We start from the raw sequence: 16,935 nt of genomic DNA, 5'->3' as shown, positions 1-16,935 counted from the left end.
GACAATTTTATTATATGTTTTTCAGCAATGCCATGATTTCACTTTGAAAGAAGTGGCTGGAGTTAGACAGACTTGAACGATTACAGTGATACTGTACTGGTATGGCTCGTACCTACTTGACCAGTCAAAGGTTTCTTGAGTGAAAGCTAATATGGTTGTTATAATTGATTGACATATTTGAGGAAAACCTACACTTTTTATCTGTCTTTCTGTACGAACATAGGTCTGCCTTGACTAATTTCTCTCTTCTCCTCTTACATCGAGTCTTAACCATTCTCTTAGCAGACCTGTTTCTGAGTATTTAGGTTAATTTCGCCATAGTAACCCATATTCCTCACCAATGCGATGTTGCCATCTCTCTCATTCCTGACATCCTGTTCAGCCACACCTTCTCCTAGGAATAAATATACATTCCCACATGGACACCCACACACTCAATAGGATTAGCTGTCTGATCGAATCCATTCCCTGACCTGTTTTAGATCCTCACAAGCTCACTTAAGAGTGAAAATGGAGATGTTTTAAGACTCAAAACTTGCTCTTTCAGGGGTGGGCTTTGTACATTTTCATGAGTCTCGTGTTAATAATATGAAGTACATCAGGGTACTAACAGGACACAGTGCCCAGTTCTGACTTCTAACTAAAAAAAGTCTGCTAGAATGGTCACTATGAGAACTGATCTTACCTCGCCTGTCTTTCCTGGTACTGATTTTCAAAAGTCCAAAGGCAAAGTGCCCTTCCTCCTGCAGCATTCACCAGCTGAGCACCCCAGAGCAAACTTGAAAATTCACGCATGGACCAACTGCTTGTATGTGTAGGTGTAGAATTTGAAAAGCTCTACAATGCTAAAATGTTTAATAGAGTAAATTGAGTGTGTGTGAGGACAAGTGTTTTGCTCTGTTTTTGACATCAGGAAAAAAATAGGAAAGAGTCTGATGAGTCATTCTCTGTCTTTGATGGTCTGCAATGTTTGAGACTTTGAAAATATTTAGAATGACGCTTGACACTTACATTATTAGAGAATATACAGTGTTGGCCTTGGCTGTGGTTCTTCTCTCCTTTTTATTTGGGGGGGGGAGGGGAAGGTGGGTGGAGGAGAGGAATTGTCTTGTTCTGCTATTTGAATTCTGTGGTAGATGAGATTAGATCAAATACACCTAGAAGGAAAAATATCTATCTATCAGCATCTTAGTCACAGTACAATGAAGAGTAAGCAAAAAGACGCATTTTTCAAATCAATGTAATTTATAGCTGAATGTGCTCCTTTGCAATTAGTGATACCAACATGGTATCATTTGTAGATAGAATAGCAAAAGAGAAACAATCTGACATGTTCTACCAACTACAGTGTGTAATCTGGTAGAGTTTGTTTTTTATTCTGCTAATGGTGTTCTATGTCTTTATAGAAATGTTCTCACCCACACAGCAAGTTAATGATAACCTTGTCTACTAATATCTGAGAACTACTCTTTAAGTAGATATACATCTATGTACTACGGTGATGGACTCATGAAATGGAGATTAAAGAGATGTGGATATAGACAGATTGAAGAGATTAAGACGTTTTGCAAGTTAAAAGAATTCTTGTTTAAAACCTCAAGTTAGCCTACTTTGGAATTAGGTCATATCATAAGTGCAGACTGTCTTCCAAATTGTAAATAATGGCGTGCATGTTTGTGTTTGTCAGAGAGAGAAAGAGAGAGAGCATCCAACAAATCCCTCCATTACCAAGGATCCTTGACTTCTGAGTCATGTTATGCTTGGTTTAAAGAGGTTTCTTGTGGCACAATATGAAAAGAGTCGGAAATCCCCTTGCATGTGAGAGAAGTGCCTGTGCTGTCCAAGCACGAACAGCAGCTGTTTAAAAATGTGTGCTGTGAAGAAGCTTTGAGAGGTCTAGAACAGAAGGTTAAAGAGCCCCTGTGTGTTCAGTGCTTGTTTCAATGTATTTGCTACCACACATAATGATTCTCTGCTGCCCACAATGGAAAGGGCATGCGATGGTCAGGTCATTGCCATGTGCATTGCTGGCCCTGCCACCAGATCATGGTTCATCTGAAATAGCTTCTATACTATGGGAACTTTCTTTGGTACACTGCTGTGGCTCATTTTTACTCACAAAAGGCTCATAGTGGAAACGGGAACCAGTCACTAAAACTGTGACATTCCTGAAGAGGATAGATAGAGATGTATTAGATGAGAGAAGTCCCTGATGCTTTCACCACATAAAGTCTCCAAGACAAGCTTTGCAAACATGTTCTTAAATATGTAATATTGTGCAGTCTGAATTTTATTTGCATAACCAAATAGTCAAGGTGGAAGTTGTAAAATATCAAAAAACAAATCAAATTTAAAAAACAAATAACAAAACTCCAATTTACAGGATGACAACTAGTGCCAGAGGAGGTAGGATAAGAGGCATCCTGCTGCACAGAAAGCAGGGTTGTTACTGTGTCATGGCTCTGTTGGGTTTCTGACTCCCCATTTTACATTTATGCTTTTCTGTGTGCATTTATGGTTGATGTGACTGTGGTATCAACAGATTACACATACAGTTTCATCAGAAAACTGCACTGAACCTGGGTTCTTTTCTCCTTTGGACATTTGTCTTTGCTTACACATTCCTTTTCACCTTTCAACATTTGCATTTGCTTACACATTCTCTTCAGCAGGAGGAAATGTTAGTCCTATCCACTAAAAATGGGGCAATTACATTAAAAAAAAAAAAAAAGCCTTAAGTTCTGTGGTCTCCACATACAGAGATGCTTGATTTGTCAGGGGATTCAACAGAGTGAGTAGAAGCAACCCTAACTAAATCTGACTTCTTTATTCAGTTGCAAGCTCAGAGTCAGACTGCTGACACATCGCTCAACCTGAAGTCTCTTCCAACTCTCTTCAGGACACAATGCTTCCTGATGGTCATGTCACATACATCCCAGGACTGTATTCAGGTTCTTTGTCACCACAATAACCTTCTTTTTTATTCTCTCTGAAATGACAGAAAAAAAAAAAAAAATCTCTTTCCAAATAAGGCAGCAGCTGCATTCATTGATGTGTGATACTTTGTTGTAAATTCAAATGAATCACATTTATGGAAGACAGAAGTTTATCAAGACATGCTGTGTAGGAGCAAACCACATGAAAAACTGGAGGAACTAAAGCAGGAAACTGCAAGCAGTCAAGAGAGGCACTATATTAGCAATCGGAAATAAGTATAAACTTAAGCTAAAGAAAATAGGAGTAAGTGTGTAACTATAGCCATCTATAACTTGCACTTTTTGTCTTTGAGACAGATTTTGTCTTTGAAAATCTTTTTGCTAATCAGATCACAAATATTTTACTAAAGGAGAATTTTAGTACTGAGCTGTCACACCTGGAGAACTGGCAGCTCACAGAGGGATATCTTGCCTGCTATGAAAAGGGTTTAAAACCTCCTGCCTAGCTGTATTCTTTTCTTTCCTTTTGTTTTTTGGAGTGTATAAGTTTAAGTGTCTAAGTGTTTTGGAGTGTCTAAGTCATATCTTTTTTTCCATTTGAAGATTCTTTTTATAGGTGACTCAACTAACAGAGGGATGATGTACTATCTAATAGAAAGAGTGAATGAGACTCTTCAGGAATGGCAAAAGACTCATGATGTTAAATGTTATCATAATATCAATGAGGGGAAAACATTTATCAGTTACTCCTACTATCCCCAGTTTTGGATGACTGCAAAACAGAGACCAACTTTTGAAAAAGCGCTAGAACAACTTCTACAGAGGTACTGTATGAACTCCATTTCTGGCTTGCTTGTGTTTTATTCTATTCACAAATGTGTTTAACAGATCTTGCAATTAAAGTAACCAAACAATTAAACACAACATGTGCAGACTGTATTGTGTGGTTGAAAAATAGTAGAAAATGACATCAGGCCTCTGATCAGGGTGCCAGATAGAGTCCACTGAAATGCAATGCAATGCAGTTAAAATGTTTGCCATCTGTTTTAAGGCAACATGTGTTGTTTTTTATTTCTGGGTTTCAGATCACGTCCCCTAGAGAACACAGACCAGACGGTATTAATTGTAGGTGGCGTTCAGTGGCTTAATTCCAATCACCTGCAAATTATCCAAAAGGTGTTGAACAGGTAATGTTATGCACTTAGTGTTATTCCAAGTCAATTCTTGATAAAATAAATTATGGGAAATGACCAGAATTTTTAAATCCAAACATTTCATTTGTTTTCTCATGGGTGTGCACTTAAATGACTTTGAAAAAAAAAATGTCTTTTGATGTGTCTGTTAAGTAAAATGTGTGTCCTGATTTTTTTAATTCATTTAATTTGCCAAACAGGGAAAATCTATCAAATATCCTGGTAATTATCAAATCTATAGGGATGGGATTTCACCTCCCAGTGGATGGAATACATTCTTTATCACAGGTAAGCTAAGTATATCTAGAGTGAGTGCATTTTCACAGAAGACTTGTCATTTCAGAAAACATTTTTTTCTGTCTGGTCAAAAATGTTACCTCCTCTGCTGAGCAAGCTTTAAGTGGATCAAAGAAAGAATGTTTGCATTTGCTAGTATGGCTTGCTGATGTGGATTCAAACCAATTAGCCTTTCATGGATTCCACCGCAATCAGAGTCATTTGAGACACTGTGCTCAGTCAGCTGTCCCAAGAACTAGAACAACCTCCATTAAGTCTGCTGCCAAATTTGAGAAATTGAGTTAGGGCTAGGCACATAGCTCTTTCTACCATGTCAAGCACAGGCGCTCCCCAGGATTCTATGACTCAGTGTTCTAGCTCTCCATAAATGTCTTAACCAACTTACAAATCCAGAACATTACAAAGCAGCTGGAACACACCAGTGAATCTAGCCTGTTACTTGTATGTTAAGTGGGTGATGCAGTGAATTCAAATCATGTCCAAGACCTCTCAGAGTGGCAGATGGTCTAATTTCAATATCCTGTGTAACTCATTCAATTCAGTATTTTTATTTACAACTTGGTTGACAGAATAGAGAACTCATACAACTTCCTCATGAGAGGGAGTGGAGAGGCAGGTGCCCTATTCGCCGTTATCACCAGTGACAGGACCTCCGGGAACGGTGTTAAGCTGAGGCAGGGGAAGTTTAGGCTGGACATCAGGAAGAGGTTCTTCACCGAGAGGGTGGTTGCACACTGGAACAGGCTCCCCAGTGAAGTAGTCATTGCACCAAGCCTGTCTGAATTTAAGAAGCGATTGGACTGTGCACTTAGTCACATGGTCTAAACTTTTGGGTAGACCTGTGCAGTGCCAGGAGTTGGACTTGATGACCCTTATGGGTCCCTTCCAACTCAGGATATTCTGATTCTATGATTCTATTTAAAATGTGTGGAAGAGACAAGTCTGGGAAGCACTGGATTGTAGAAAAGAGTAATGGTGCCTACCAGCATTGTACAACACTCTTTCTAAGCTTTCATAGCTTATGTACAGCAGTCCTATCACACTGAGGACTGGCATTCACCTCTTCTTGCAGTGATAACAGGCTGCTTTATTCAGTGTGTGATTTTTGCTGTAGAGACTGCCTTGCCAGATTTTGCCCATTCCCTCTTTCTAGATTAGTTCTATCTGCCAATAGTGTTTACTCAAATTCCTCTTATTGATTTCAACCATTTTCTTAGTTTATACACATGATCAAGTTAGGGTACATTGGGGAAGTGGCTGGAATCTATAGGAAGAAAAGTGGTCATAAGCTCCTCCCATAAATTTCAGCAGAGTTCAGTCCTACGAGGAAGTAGAACTTTGATCTCAGGTAGGTGAAGCAAGGATAGAAGAATATGAAAGGCTTCTCAGGATTACTTTTATCTGTTTCTCATCCAGTAAATTCCATAAAACTCCAGAAATCAACTACAATATGCAACTCTCATTCTTTTCCTTTTCATATCTGAACCATAACCCAAATTGCCCCTGCAGTTTGGGTTCTCTGGACTTCTGGATCACACCATCTAACCTCAAAACCCTTCTGTTTGCAGTGCCATATTTGCTGCCTTGACAAATTTATGGCCAACCTTTTTTTCTATTTTTGGCCTTCCTGCAATATCCTGAGAAATAATCTCTTCTTTGCTATGACTGTGTCTAAGACACCCATGGCCTTATACTCCTTTTTAAGGAATAGTCTCAGTGGCTTTGATTTGAAGCTAAATTTGCCCTTTACAGGAACAATTTAACCATTTGTTACACAGACATCTTTATAATAGGACTTTTTTTTTTCTTTAATTATACCTTATATTAGCTGAGTGTATATTAAAAAGATTTCCAGTAAGTACATTTTAAACAACGTTGAATTATTCCCATTTAGGAAGCTGTGCAACTACAGAAAAATAATTACAGTTACTGCTAATTTGTTTTTTAGTTTAGATCATCTTGAAATCAACCTGATTTTTTTGTGTGTGTGTGTAATTAGGGAAAAATTTGTGGATTTTCTTATGACTTTTTCTGTTCTGCAAAACCTGTTCTAAACAGTTTCTGCAAAAATCTACAAAAGTCTTGGAGCAGTAGGTGTTTTTCAAGAGTGTGTTTGTAGTAATTCACATCTAGAATATAACACGATTATCCTATTTAAAATTAAGTTTTGCTATTTATTTCAATAGGAGAATAAAATAATCTTTAAACAGTACTTTTGACAAAACATTGTAATATTTTATCTGGAACACAGGCAGAAGTGCAAAATTTGTGGAATGAAAATTTGATTATCCTGGATACAGCAAAAAATTATGGCTATGAAGTTGTTGACACCTTTGTCATCACAATGGGACGTTACAAAGAATTCCTGCGGGGGAAGTGTGGCTGCCATTTCCATGAGGTAAGTTTTTGTATCTTTTTCAGGTATTTAAAAGAGATTTTAACTGCCAGGTGCTTAAAAGCAAAAAGGTACGTAGGTAGGTTCACAATCGCTACTCAGATAATCCTGAACAAAAGCTGTGGAGGCTGCTATACGTATATGGTGGCATCTGTCCCTCACTGCCCAAGGACAGGCTAAGCTGGTGTAATGGCATCTCCTTGAAATAAAAACAAGTGTGCTCTTCTGGAAAGGTAACTTTTGTAAAAGGATATTTTACACTTGCCAGGTTCTTACATGATTTGATATCCATTATATATCCCTACCACTTCTGCATGTACTCAGTCTGTTCTTTTATAATAGCTCAGTCTCACAGGTTTTTGTTCTAAGCCCTCCTAACTGAACTGGTTGGCAGACTCCCATCAAATCATAGATACATTTAAAATGCAGCTTAAAATTGAAAGACCAGTCTTATTTCTGTATTCTCATATGTCCAAGAAAGAATTATCTGGTATAATTATGGTGACAGACTATACATATACAGACTATACAAGACTATACATATAGCGACAGACTATGCAGACTATAGTGACAGACGAGCAGAAGTGGTAAATTACGTGTTGTCATTCTCACATGTAGTTCTGATTACTTTTTTGTCTGATATCTGTCAAGATTGTCTTCTGTTTTATAATTGCTGGAGTAAGCAAAACAGGAACATGGTAAAATATATATATATGGCTATTGAGAATGTGTTCTTATTCTGCTTGTTTCAAGTTCTGGCTAGGAGTTTTCACAACTTATTACAAATGACAGGAGTCCATGGTTTAGATCAGAAATGAATAAGCAAACTCATTATTACCTAGGCAGAAAATCAGCCTAGAGGCTGCCAAATCAGTGGAAGTAAAGTCTGAAAAACAAGATATTTCAAGTTTTTCTGTTTTCCTTTGAGATGTCTTTTGAGTATGTGAGATGTCTTTTTACAGAGAGTGCTCTTCTCTGTCAGGAAAAGAAGGGGCTGTTTTGGTTTTGGACTTTTCATACCTTACATGTAACAAATGAGACACTGCATCTCTGGTCTAGCACAGACATCCCTGAATGAAAACAAATAGTATAATTTCTGATTAGTCAAATAAGCAGGTATCTTCTGCTGTAGGGCTAGCAACAGTAATTCTGTATGTGGTAGTTATGAAGTGTCAGCAAGGTCATCAGAATATTCCTGTGGCTTTCAGCCAAGACCTTCCTGGTACCCATGGCACCAAGTAGTTGGTTTAAACCTCCAGTTACCGGTTTTCTGTTGCGAATGACCAGTCAGTCTGTTGAGAATCTGAGCATTTAATTTATTGCTCTGAAGAATATTACATTACACTCTTTGTGAACCAGGAAAAGCTTTGAGGAATAAAGGGGACATACCTTTCTAGGTGCTTACTTAAAAATATATATTTATTTATGGTAAAAAATAACCCTTCAGTGAGAACTGGAGTCACGCACTCAGAGATCATCAGTAACACCTTGCTTCAGTGCATTGCTGGATCTAAGCACAGATAAGCCTTCTGGAATCTCTACAGACAAAATCATGTTTAGCACAGTAAGAAATTGTTTGTGATGATATTACTTATCCTTATTCTTATGAATTGAATCCAGGTTGTCTACTAAAAACCTAGGAAACTAGCACAAATTATTCTATTAAAATCTGTTTAGGACCATAAAACTTGAACTGTCATGTTTTTCAAGGAGAATACATTTCCTCTGCATGATCAAAAGAGACATGGCAGGTACAAGTTCCTCCACAGAATAGAATAAAAATATAGAATGAAAAGAAATTGTTTCCGAAAAGTTAAAACTGGAAGAAAAAGAAAAAAAAAAAAAGAATGCAATGAAGGATATCTCCTTGAAACCAAGAGTTAATGAATTTATGGTATTTCAAAGTCAGCTAGGGGCTTTGAGTCAGTAACAAACTACTAGTTGGAAGAAATATCAGGAGTTTGCTTAGTGACTAGAAAAATGACACCAGCAATCTGAAGTACTGCTTAAGAGACAGAACTCCACCATTTCTTATGCAGAAAATCCTAGTTGTTTTTTTTTGTTTGTTTTTTTATTAGAGCCATCAAAAATTTGTAAACAATTTAAAAGACTATCAATCACACAGGTGAAATGATAGCACTTTTACAGCATGACTTTAGGAATTTGTTTTCTGTCTAAACAAATTACTTCAAATGAGAAAGACTACAAAAAATTTCTGAATTTCTCAAGAACAGGAAAAAAATCCCTTTGCTTATTTTGCCAAGTCATGCCTATTTTTCTGTAAGACTTACTCTTGGCTAAACCTGTTCCAGGGACTTGGATGTACACAGGGTTAGCACAGAGTCTCTGTAGACCTTCATGGCTACAAACTTGGGCCATGACACCTGGAACAAGGTAGAATTACTAATTTTTGCCGTGAAGAAGTGTCAGAACAGCTACGATATACTTTCCTTAAAGTTCCACAAGATGCAAAGATCTGATAATAAGGTTTCCTTCATCAGACAACCACAGTATATATTGGAAAACAAAATACAGTGTGGCTAATTAAACCTAGTAGTTTAAACCAAACGGAAATTCAGTGGAGATGGTAGTAAATTCAAGCATATATTCCAGAGTGTGTCCTTGTGATTTCCGCCAGCCAAGCCCTAGCACAGCCAGCCTGACCATTTTCTTGTAGCCTGTGGATTATATTTAATTATCTCAGCTGCAACACACTTAAAACATAATAAAAAAATAATAAATATATGGCTTTGATTTTTCTGCTTAAACATCCCAGACTAAGATAACAATGTGAGGGACAGAACAGTCCATGGGACAATAAATGTGTTCCCAAAAGAGAGAAACAATCAGCTGCAACTGGCCACGACTCGGATCCAGTATGAGGCTGACTGGGGCAGAGCACAGCGCTGGGAGCATTTTCAGACCTGTTGGAACACATGTGCTGAATGTGAACCTCGCAGCTGGTTTCTACCTCAGGCTCCTCAGCAGCTCATATGTTTTTAGACCACTGCTTGGGCCTCTGTCCTGCTCTGAGACCAAACATAATGGATGTGGTTAGTTAACTGATCCTTTAATCTCCTCTGCACAATGCATTAGAAGGGGTGAACATAGCTCAGTCCAAATGGAGCTGAGAAGGAGGGAAGCCACAGAGCAGATACCTCTGCAATGGATAAACAGTTTTGTGGAGTACATGGCTCCCTCCTTTTCACCCAGACAGCAATATTGACACCCTTTGCGTCTAGGACCAAGATGTAAGTATACTTTGTGGGTTATTGCTGTTGCTTGCCATTTCCACAGAGCTTTTGAGTGAAATGGAGAACTTCAAAGGAAAATATTTCAGATGTTTTGTAGGTGGAAAACAGCCTGGCATGATCAGTTATCAGCATTTTTCATGCACTCTTCCTTCATTTTTCATGAGCTCATGTGCAGATTTGGCCTTGCTTTTCTGCCTGAGGATCTCAGCAGAGAGTATGTGTTTCTGGGGAAGATCAGGGAAGAATTTGGATCATGGAGCTGTTGTTAATGAGGCTTGAGAGGCCAGTGTGCTGAAAGAGGCATGGATGTGCCCAGGAGAATCCATCAGACACCAAAAAACAGACTTGATCCTTGACAAAAGCAAAAATAAAGTCCTTGACCGCTTTTGATACTTCATTAGTTTTAACAGTTTTGTCATCAGTTTATTTCTGAATCCTGGCAAATGGAGTTTCATCAGGTGCTGAAACAGTTTCTGCTAGGAAAATGGCATTTTGCCTCGAGGATGGAGCCAAGAACACTATGTAAAAGTCCAAAACTTTTCATCTTTTATGAAGCCAGATGAGGTGGATTAAACCTACTGCTTTGTACTTTCACTTTCTTTCTCTTTAAAAATAGCTTCCTAAACTCCCAGAAGAGAGCACCCCTCTGTAAATGCCATGTGAAGTAAAGCACAGCCATGTGGCAATGGAGGGCCATCCGTTCTGTGCAGATGACAAGACCTGAAATATATTCATCAGATCTCATTTAGTTCTCAGTAGCTGGTCAAATATTTCCCCTGTTTGTCCTGATAAATTATTTGGGTTCACAATGACACACTTCACAGGGCCTTGAGTCACCCTGAGAGCACAGAAATCTGCAGCTCTGTAGACCCTACAGTCTTTGCTCTGATTGCTAAAAGATCTAGTCTAATGGGTAGGTTATACTGATCTGGGACAGAAAATCTTGCATAACTCTGGCACTTTCTGCCCAAACATAGTTCTGTGCACACACGAAAACATGATTTCTTGATTACCTCATTCATCACAAATGCTTATGAAGAAGTAGGTTGGCCAGCAGTTATAAAGGTCTATTTTTTATTCAGATTTATTCCCTAATTTAATAGCAATGAAATCATGGGCACAACACAGAAACTAGCAACCTTGGTATTTCAGTATCTTAATCAGTGCCTGGCTGCTGGGTGAACATTAGATTGCATTCCTTGGAGATTATGCCTAACAGGAATGCAGTTTGGATGATTGGTTCAAGGTGGCATCACTTTGGAATAGCTGTAAGATCTAAGGCATTAATTTAGAAAAATGAACCTGCAGTAATTGCCTGGAAACAAATAACAGCCCTTGGCTTAGCGGTATCAAATTGATCAGAGGATATATTAATTTTCTACATGGATAATTCCTGCTCTTTTTTTAGTCCAGCCAGCTCTGTCATGGCCTTTCTGCCCAGTCTTTCAAGCCTTTGCACATGTTTTTCCTTCATTCACATTTAATTTTGTGTGGGCTGTTTCAATACATTTACTATGAACTTCACTACATATGAACATTGTTTCTCATTGTTCACTGACTGTAAATAGACATCATCTTTTTACGAGTTAATATGCTCCTGCATAAATGTATACATTAATAAATGAAGTCTGTTTGTTTTTTTTTTTTTTATATTTGTGCCATGACTGATACAGCAGAAAAACTGAAAACCATCAGAGCTATCAGAAATAAGTTTAGTGCCTGGCTCCTCTTTTGCTGTCTCTGTATTTCCCACTGGCTGGGTAAGGGTGCTCTGCCCTGTGCAAGGTTCTGAGTTCTCCCTCTCATGAAGTTGCTTCATTATTCATCAGTGACAGGGTGTTCACTGAGACCAGCCCTTCAGCATCTCACAGGAGACCCTTTTAGCCATCAAGCTTCTGAGGACCCTACATTTCACTTTCTCACTAGTCTAATAGATATTCAGTTATTCCACATGTATTGAACATGATAATCCCAGAGATTTATGCATACTTGGGGGTCCAAGGAGAAGTTACCGAACCACACTGTGGTTTTGTCAGTATGCTGCCCCAAAACATCCAAGCTGATACAGGGCTGTTGAAATGCACTGGAACTCCCTTCTTGGAGAAATGAGTCATGGTCTACTTCTCAGCCCACCATGGAACTGGGCTGCTCTTTCATCAAAACCTGAGAGCAAGAACATTCTAGAAGGGATTGCAGATGAGAAACAGCATAGGTCCCTCAATTACTTGGGATCAGAGCATGTCTGTATTTATACCTTTCTGTAAGTCAGGGCTGTCCTGAGTTTATTTTTTCCAATGATAGATGTACAGGCAAGCTGTGAAGTATGAATTTGGTAGTTGAGATCAAATTGTCCCTAATGAAGAGAACACAGAGCCTAATACACTGGAGACATTACAGAATCAGCCGAGTGTAGTGGGGCTATACGTTTAGATTTCAAGGCTTAACTGAGTAGGATCTTGGGTGTTAAACAGCACGTAAGCTAACAATTTGTCTCACTAAAACAGTGTTTGTAAGCAACTTGCAGCTCAAGGTAAGAGTATCAGGACCTGCTTTGTGGAGAGCTGTCTCAACATTTGTGTAGACACAGCTGTGTATCCCGCTAGGTGCATGCAGAAAGCATTCACATATGTCACTTCTTTTGCAGGTGGTGAAATCCAATCCCTCTGAAGAAAGTCCACACATAACAATGACGTTATCAAGGCACTATATGCTGGGGAAATATTTCAGCAGTCAAAGCAAGCTATCACAACTGCAGGACTATGCAACAAATTCTCAGTCCCCATATCACGTCCGAGGTCCAATAAACCAAGTTTATTCTGAAATCCTTCTGAGCAGGCTCTGTGCAAGTAAGAGGGAGCTTGTCAGCACATAGCCTCTCTTGGATGTCACACTGGGACTAGAGATGTGCTGCCACCTGAGCGACAATCGAACGACCATGGTGAATTTATGACGTGCTTCCTCTATTGACTGCACATGTACCAACAGAGTTGGAGACATGTGACATTTTTCCTAAATCTTTATGAAATGGAGATATGCCCTAGCAGTTTTGTGGTTTCAGAATGGAAGATGAAAAGATGCAAAGAGAGAGAAGAGGGGCAGTTACTTGAACTGTTGCCAAAAGCTAGAACAGCTGTAGCTCAAGCAACTGTTTATTAATGATAGTAAAGAGAGAGAAATGTATACACTTGAATGATTTGGAAAGGACTGCTTTATCTCTTCAGCACTATCTAGTTTTCTATTTATAGACACACTGTAATATTTGAATGTATTTAGAAACTGGTTACATTCCATTTTAAAGTTTTTTATCGTACATGGCTTGGTTCCCCTTCAATATCAAACCTTTTCTATTTAGGCATTTGGTTTTTAGATTAGAAAATGTCTATTAATGTTTTACATTAGAACTCTAGTGTTTTTCCTGAAAACACACCCCTTCTTTGTATCATAGATGGAACAGATGTCTACTCTATTTTTTGCATGTTCTAAAGCTAATACAGAAATAGATTACTTAGACTTGAGACTGGTTGTAACTGTCTCAATGTAGCATGTAAATATAGTGAATATGTTGACATAGACTTATTTGAAGTCTCAGTTTAGGAGAGTGGCCATATGCAGGAAGACTGCTTAGATATGTACTTCAGTAACTGCCCTGGCCTGTAAGCCAAGAAAGTGTGCTCCTTGCATGGAAGTGCCCTTTCTTTTACGATTTTTTTAAGAATTGCCAATGTGTGAAGCCAGTACCACAAACAGGAGAAAAGTCCCCTTTGCAAACACACATAAGAACTTCAAGGTCTGTTTGATTGCTTGTTTGTTTGTTTGTCTGTTTTTAATCTATCACGAGCAGTATGTGATGTCCTGGGGGCAGAATATACTGCCTGCATCTCTTGCTTGGTGGGGGCTAAACCTTCTCTGGACTCTGGTTTCATGCTGTAGGGCATCTACATCACCCATTTTTGCAGACCTGCTCTGAATGAAAGCCAAGGGAGAGGGTTTATCATCATAGGAAGAATCTGTCTGCAGCATTGGCAACAAATTCACAGATGTGGTACCCTGATGGGAAAGCAAATATGGTCCAATCTTAGCAGCTGGGTGATGTGTTAATGAGGACAGAGAACAAAGCCCCTTGAAGTTATTCACCCTACAAATTATTTCTATGCTCGGTGTACCAGCCTCTTTGGCACTTCCCATTGCAGAGTGTGGGCCCATCATGATGGAGAAAGGCTGCACAGTCCTCATCACTACATCACCGTGCCTGTAGTTAACTTTGAGGAGATGACCATGAACAGATACTTTTTAAAGCATCTGACCAAACTAGGTCCTGATGTGTCACAACAACAAATAACCTAAGATGAAACAGTATTGGTTTTGTATGATTAAAATGCACCAAGAACACTTGAAATTTAAATACTACTACTACTACTAATAATAATAAAAGAACATTTCAAAAGTAAAAATCCAGTTATGGATTTTCATGGAGCTGGCAATCAGGGCACCGCTCTCATACCACGCACTAGAGAGGGGAGTCAGAACCAGATATGTATGAGTCTAATGAAGGGTCCACTGAGCTCTGTGACTTGCTTCCCCCTCACAATTTTGTATATAATCCTTCACTTGCTTCCACTGTCTGGGAAAGGAAGCTGCAAGTAATGTCAGTGAAGATAAATTATAGTGCAGAACTGATCACCATCTTACTGGCCTTGGTAGCACACAGAAAGGCTGCCCTGTATAGAAGTAGGAATAGAAATTCATAACACCACATTTAAGATTTATCAAAGATCCGTAAACTCAACACAGTCAGTATCCCCAGCTACTAATCCAGTATTGTGGATTCTTGCTACTTCAGGTAAGATAGGTGAAGACAGTAGTTTGGAGCCCAACTCCCCTAGATGGTCAGAGGATCCTCAGAAAGAGGATCTGGCCTACCTAATTTAGGAGACTTCCGACTGTATTTACAAAGCTCCTAATTTAGGCAATAACCTTACATTTGGTGTGACAATGTGAATATATATGTGTTTCTCTGTAATATGCTGCTGCTGTGCTTACAGTAAATGTCCCTGAATTTCTACATAAAGTTTTCCCTGACATGGAGCTTTACATGAAAAGAAGGGACAGGAACTGTGCATAAATGCTGAAAATGTCAGCATTTGGTTTTGAGCAATGTGATAATCTAAGGAATATAATTGTATGAAAATGAAATAATATATAAACTTGGGTCTGGAACTCCAAGTCATCACAACCTTAAATTTGATTTCATATCATGCCATTAATATCACCAGATGCAAAACACAGCCAGAAGTCACTGGCATTGAGATGATCAATGATAGGAGTACTACAGTTACTTACTTCTGTTAAGATTTTCTTTGCTCATTTAAATCCACATGCTGTTGCTGTTATTTTTATGTACACAAATGTTTTTAAGGCATGAACTGAGTTTGTATGTTTTGTTAATTGTTTGTTAATCAAAGCCGACTGCTGAAGCATCAGCTATAATGATGAAAAGAGCTGACTTTGTTATACTGTAGCTGATACTGGTGAATGTACAATTCATCACTTCCAGTTTCACCACAAAATGGTTTACATGTGCTGTACACCCAGATGTCTTAATGTTTTCCAAATATTAATATTTTTTTCAAATGTAGGAAGTGGAATTTTTCTGTATGTTTGCTAGTTTTTACCTATCTGTGTATGTATCTACATGTGTATAAAGGTATTGATACAATTTGTAAACAGATCCTTATTTAAATGAGTTCTTTGAATATTTTTTTCCATCACTATATATGATCCATGTAATCTTATGAATAAATGAAGGGAATGGAGATTAAAACAGGTGCAAACGTACATTTTTCACTATTTCACTTTAAAATATATCTATCATCTATAGGTACATAAAAGAAGAAAATTGAGATTAATATGGAACTACTGCTTGCTTATACGCATCAACATTTACAGATTAAGACAGTAAAATGATTACTATGTCTGAATTCCAGTGAGAGTACCTTTTACTGTAGAATTGTCACGTCTGCTATGACATTTTGTCTGAATAAGCATTAGAGTGTTCCTACTATATTAAGACTGACTCATAATGTAGTTGATTTTTTTTTCTCCCATATATTTACCTTAGTCACATTATGCACCATTAAAATAGCAAAGGACCTCATTGTCAAGGTGAGTTCCACCTCCTGGTACAGACATGAATGGCCCTAGAATTGGTGGAAGGATTGACATAATCAGGCTGGGGAACAAGTACACTGAGAAGTGGTGTTTCCTGCTCAATTTCTGCCCAGCAGCATGTGGAATTTAGAGTGGAACCAATGTATACTTTAAACTACAGGTAGGGTGACTGAAACTGTGCTGTGAAAAATAAATATCTTGAAATACAGAGCAGTAACCCCAGCTATTACTTCATCCCTTTAACTTTAGCTGAAGCTGCAGAATGATGGATCAGTGTCCAATGAGTTACTCACTGTCTTTCATATAACTCCACAAACTTTGCACAGTGATTTGGGTTTTAGCCTTGTAGTGTAGACAGCCACCATGATCAAGTCCATCCCAATGAATATCTTTGGAATTATTGTCTGTAATTAAAAAAGATTTTCCTATTTGTAGGGAAATACCTTGGCAAGTCAGCTCTGTCATTGGAGATGCTGTATTTCAACTAGCTTTATTTGACAAGGAGCTGAAAGAATGATCTACAAATACTATTTCTACACTTAGTATTCATTTGAAAATGTTATTCTTTAGAACAATCTTTTTTTTTCACAACACTAAATATAGGCTTTCTACTTTATTTTTCTCTTCTGTGACATATTAAAGGGACATCAAAGTCAATTTATTTACTTAGTGGGTGGGATAGCAGGGCATCC

The 16,935-nt window shown here is 38.3% G+C and overlaps 1 protein-coding gene across 1 annotated transcript in view; it reads left to right on the top strand.

Moving 5' to 3' along the window:
- CPED1 (cadherin like and PC-esterase domain containing 1) overlaps positions 1-12,947 on the top strand; it is a 147,515-nt gene extending 134,568 nt beyond the window's left edge. Inside the window, exons 19-23 of the mRNA XM_035559378.1 lie at positions 3,540-3,760; positions 4,022-4,123; positions 4,330-4,417; positions 6,678-6,824; positions 12,720-12,947. Of these exons, the coding sequence (XP_035415271.1) occupies positions 3,540-3,760; positions 4,022-4,123; positions 4,330-4,417; positions 6,678-6,824; positions 12,720-12,947 (786 nt within the window). The remainder of the gene's footprint in view (positions 1-3,539; positions 3,761-4,021; positions 4,124-4,329; positions 4,418-6,677; positions 6,825-12,719) is intronic.
- The last annotated feature ends 3,988 nt before the right edge of the window (positions 12,948-16,935 follow it).

This window comes from Cygnus atratus, chromosome 1 (assembly GCF_013377495.2).
Source record: "Cygnus atratus isolate AKBS03 ecotype Queensland, Australia chromosome 1, CAtr_DNAZoo_HiC_assembly, whole genome shotgun sequence".
Taxonomy (NCBI): domain Eukaryota; kingdom Metazoa; phylum Chordata; class Aves; order Anseriformes; family Anatidae; genus Cygnus; species Cygnus atratus.
This window is presented reverse-complemented; position numbering and strand designations above follow the sequence as displayed.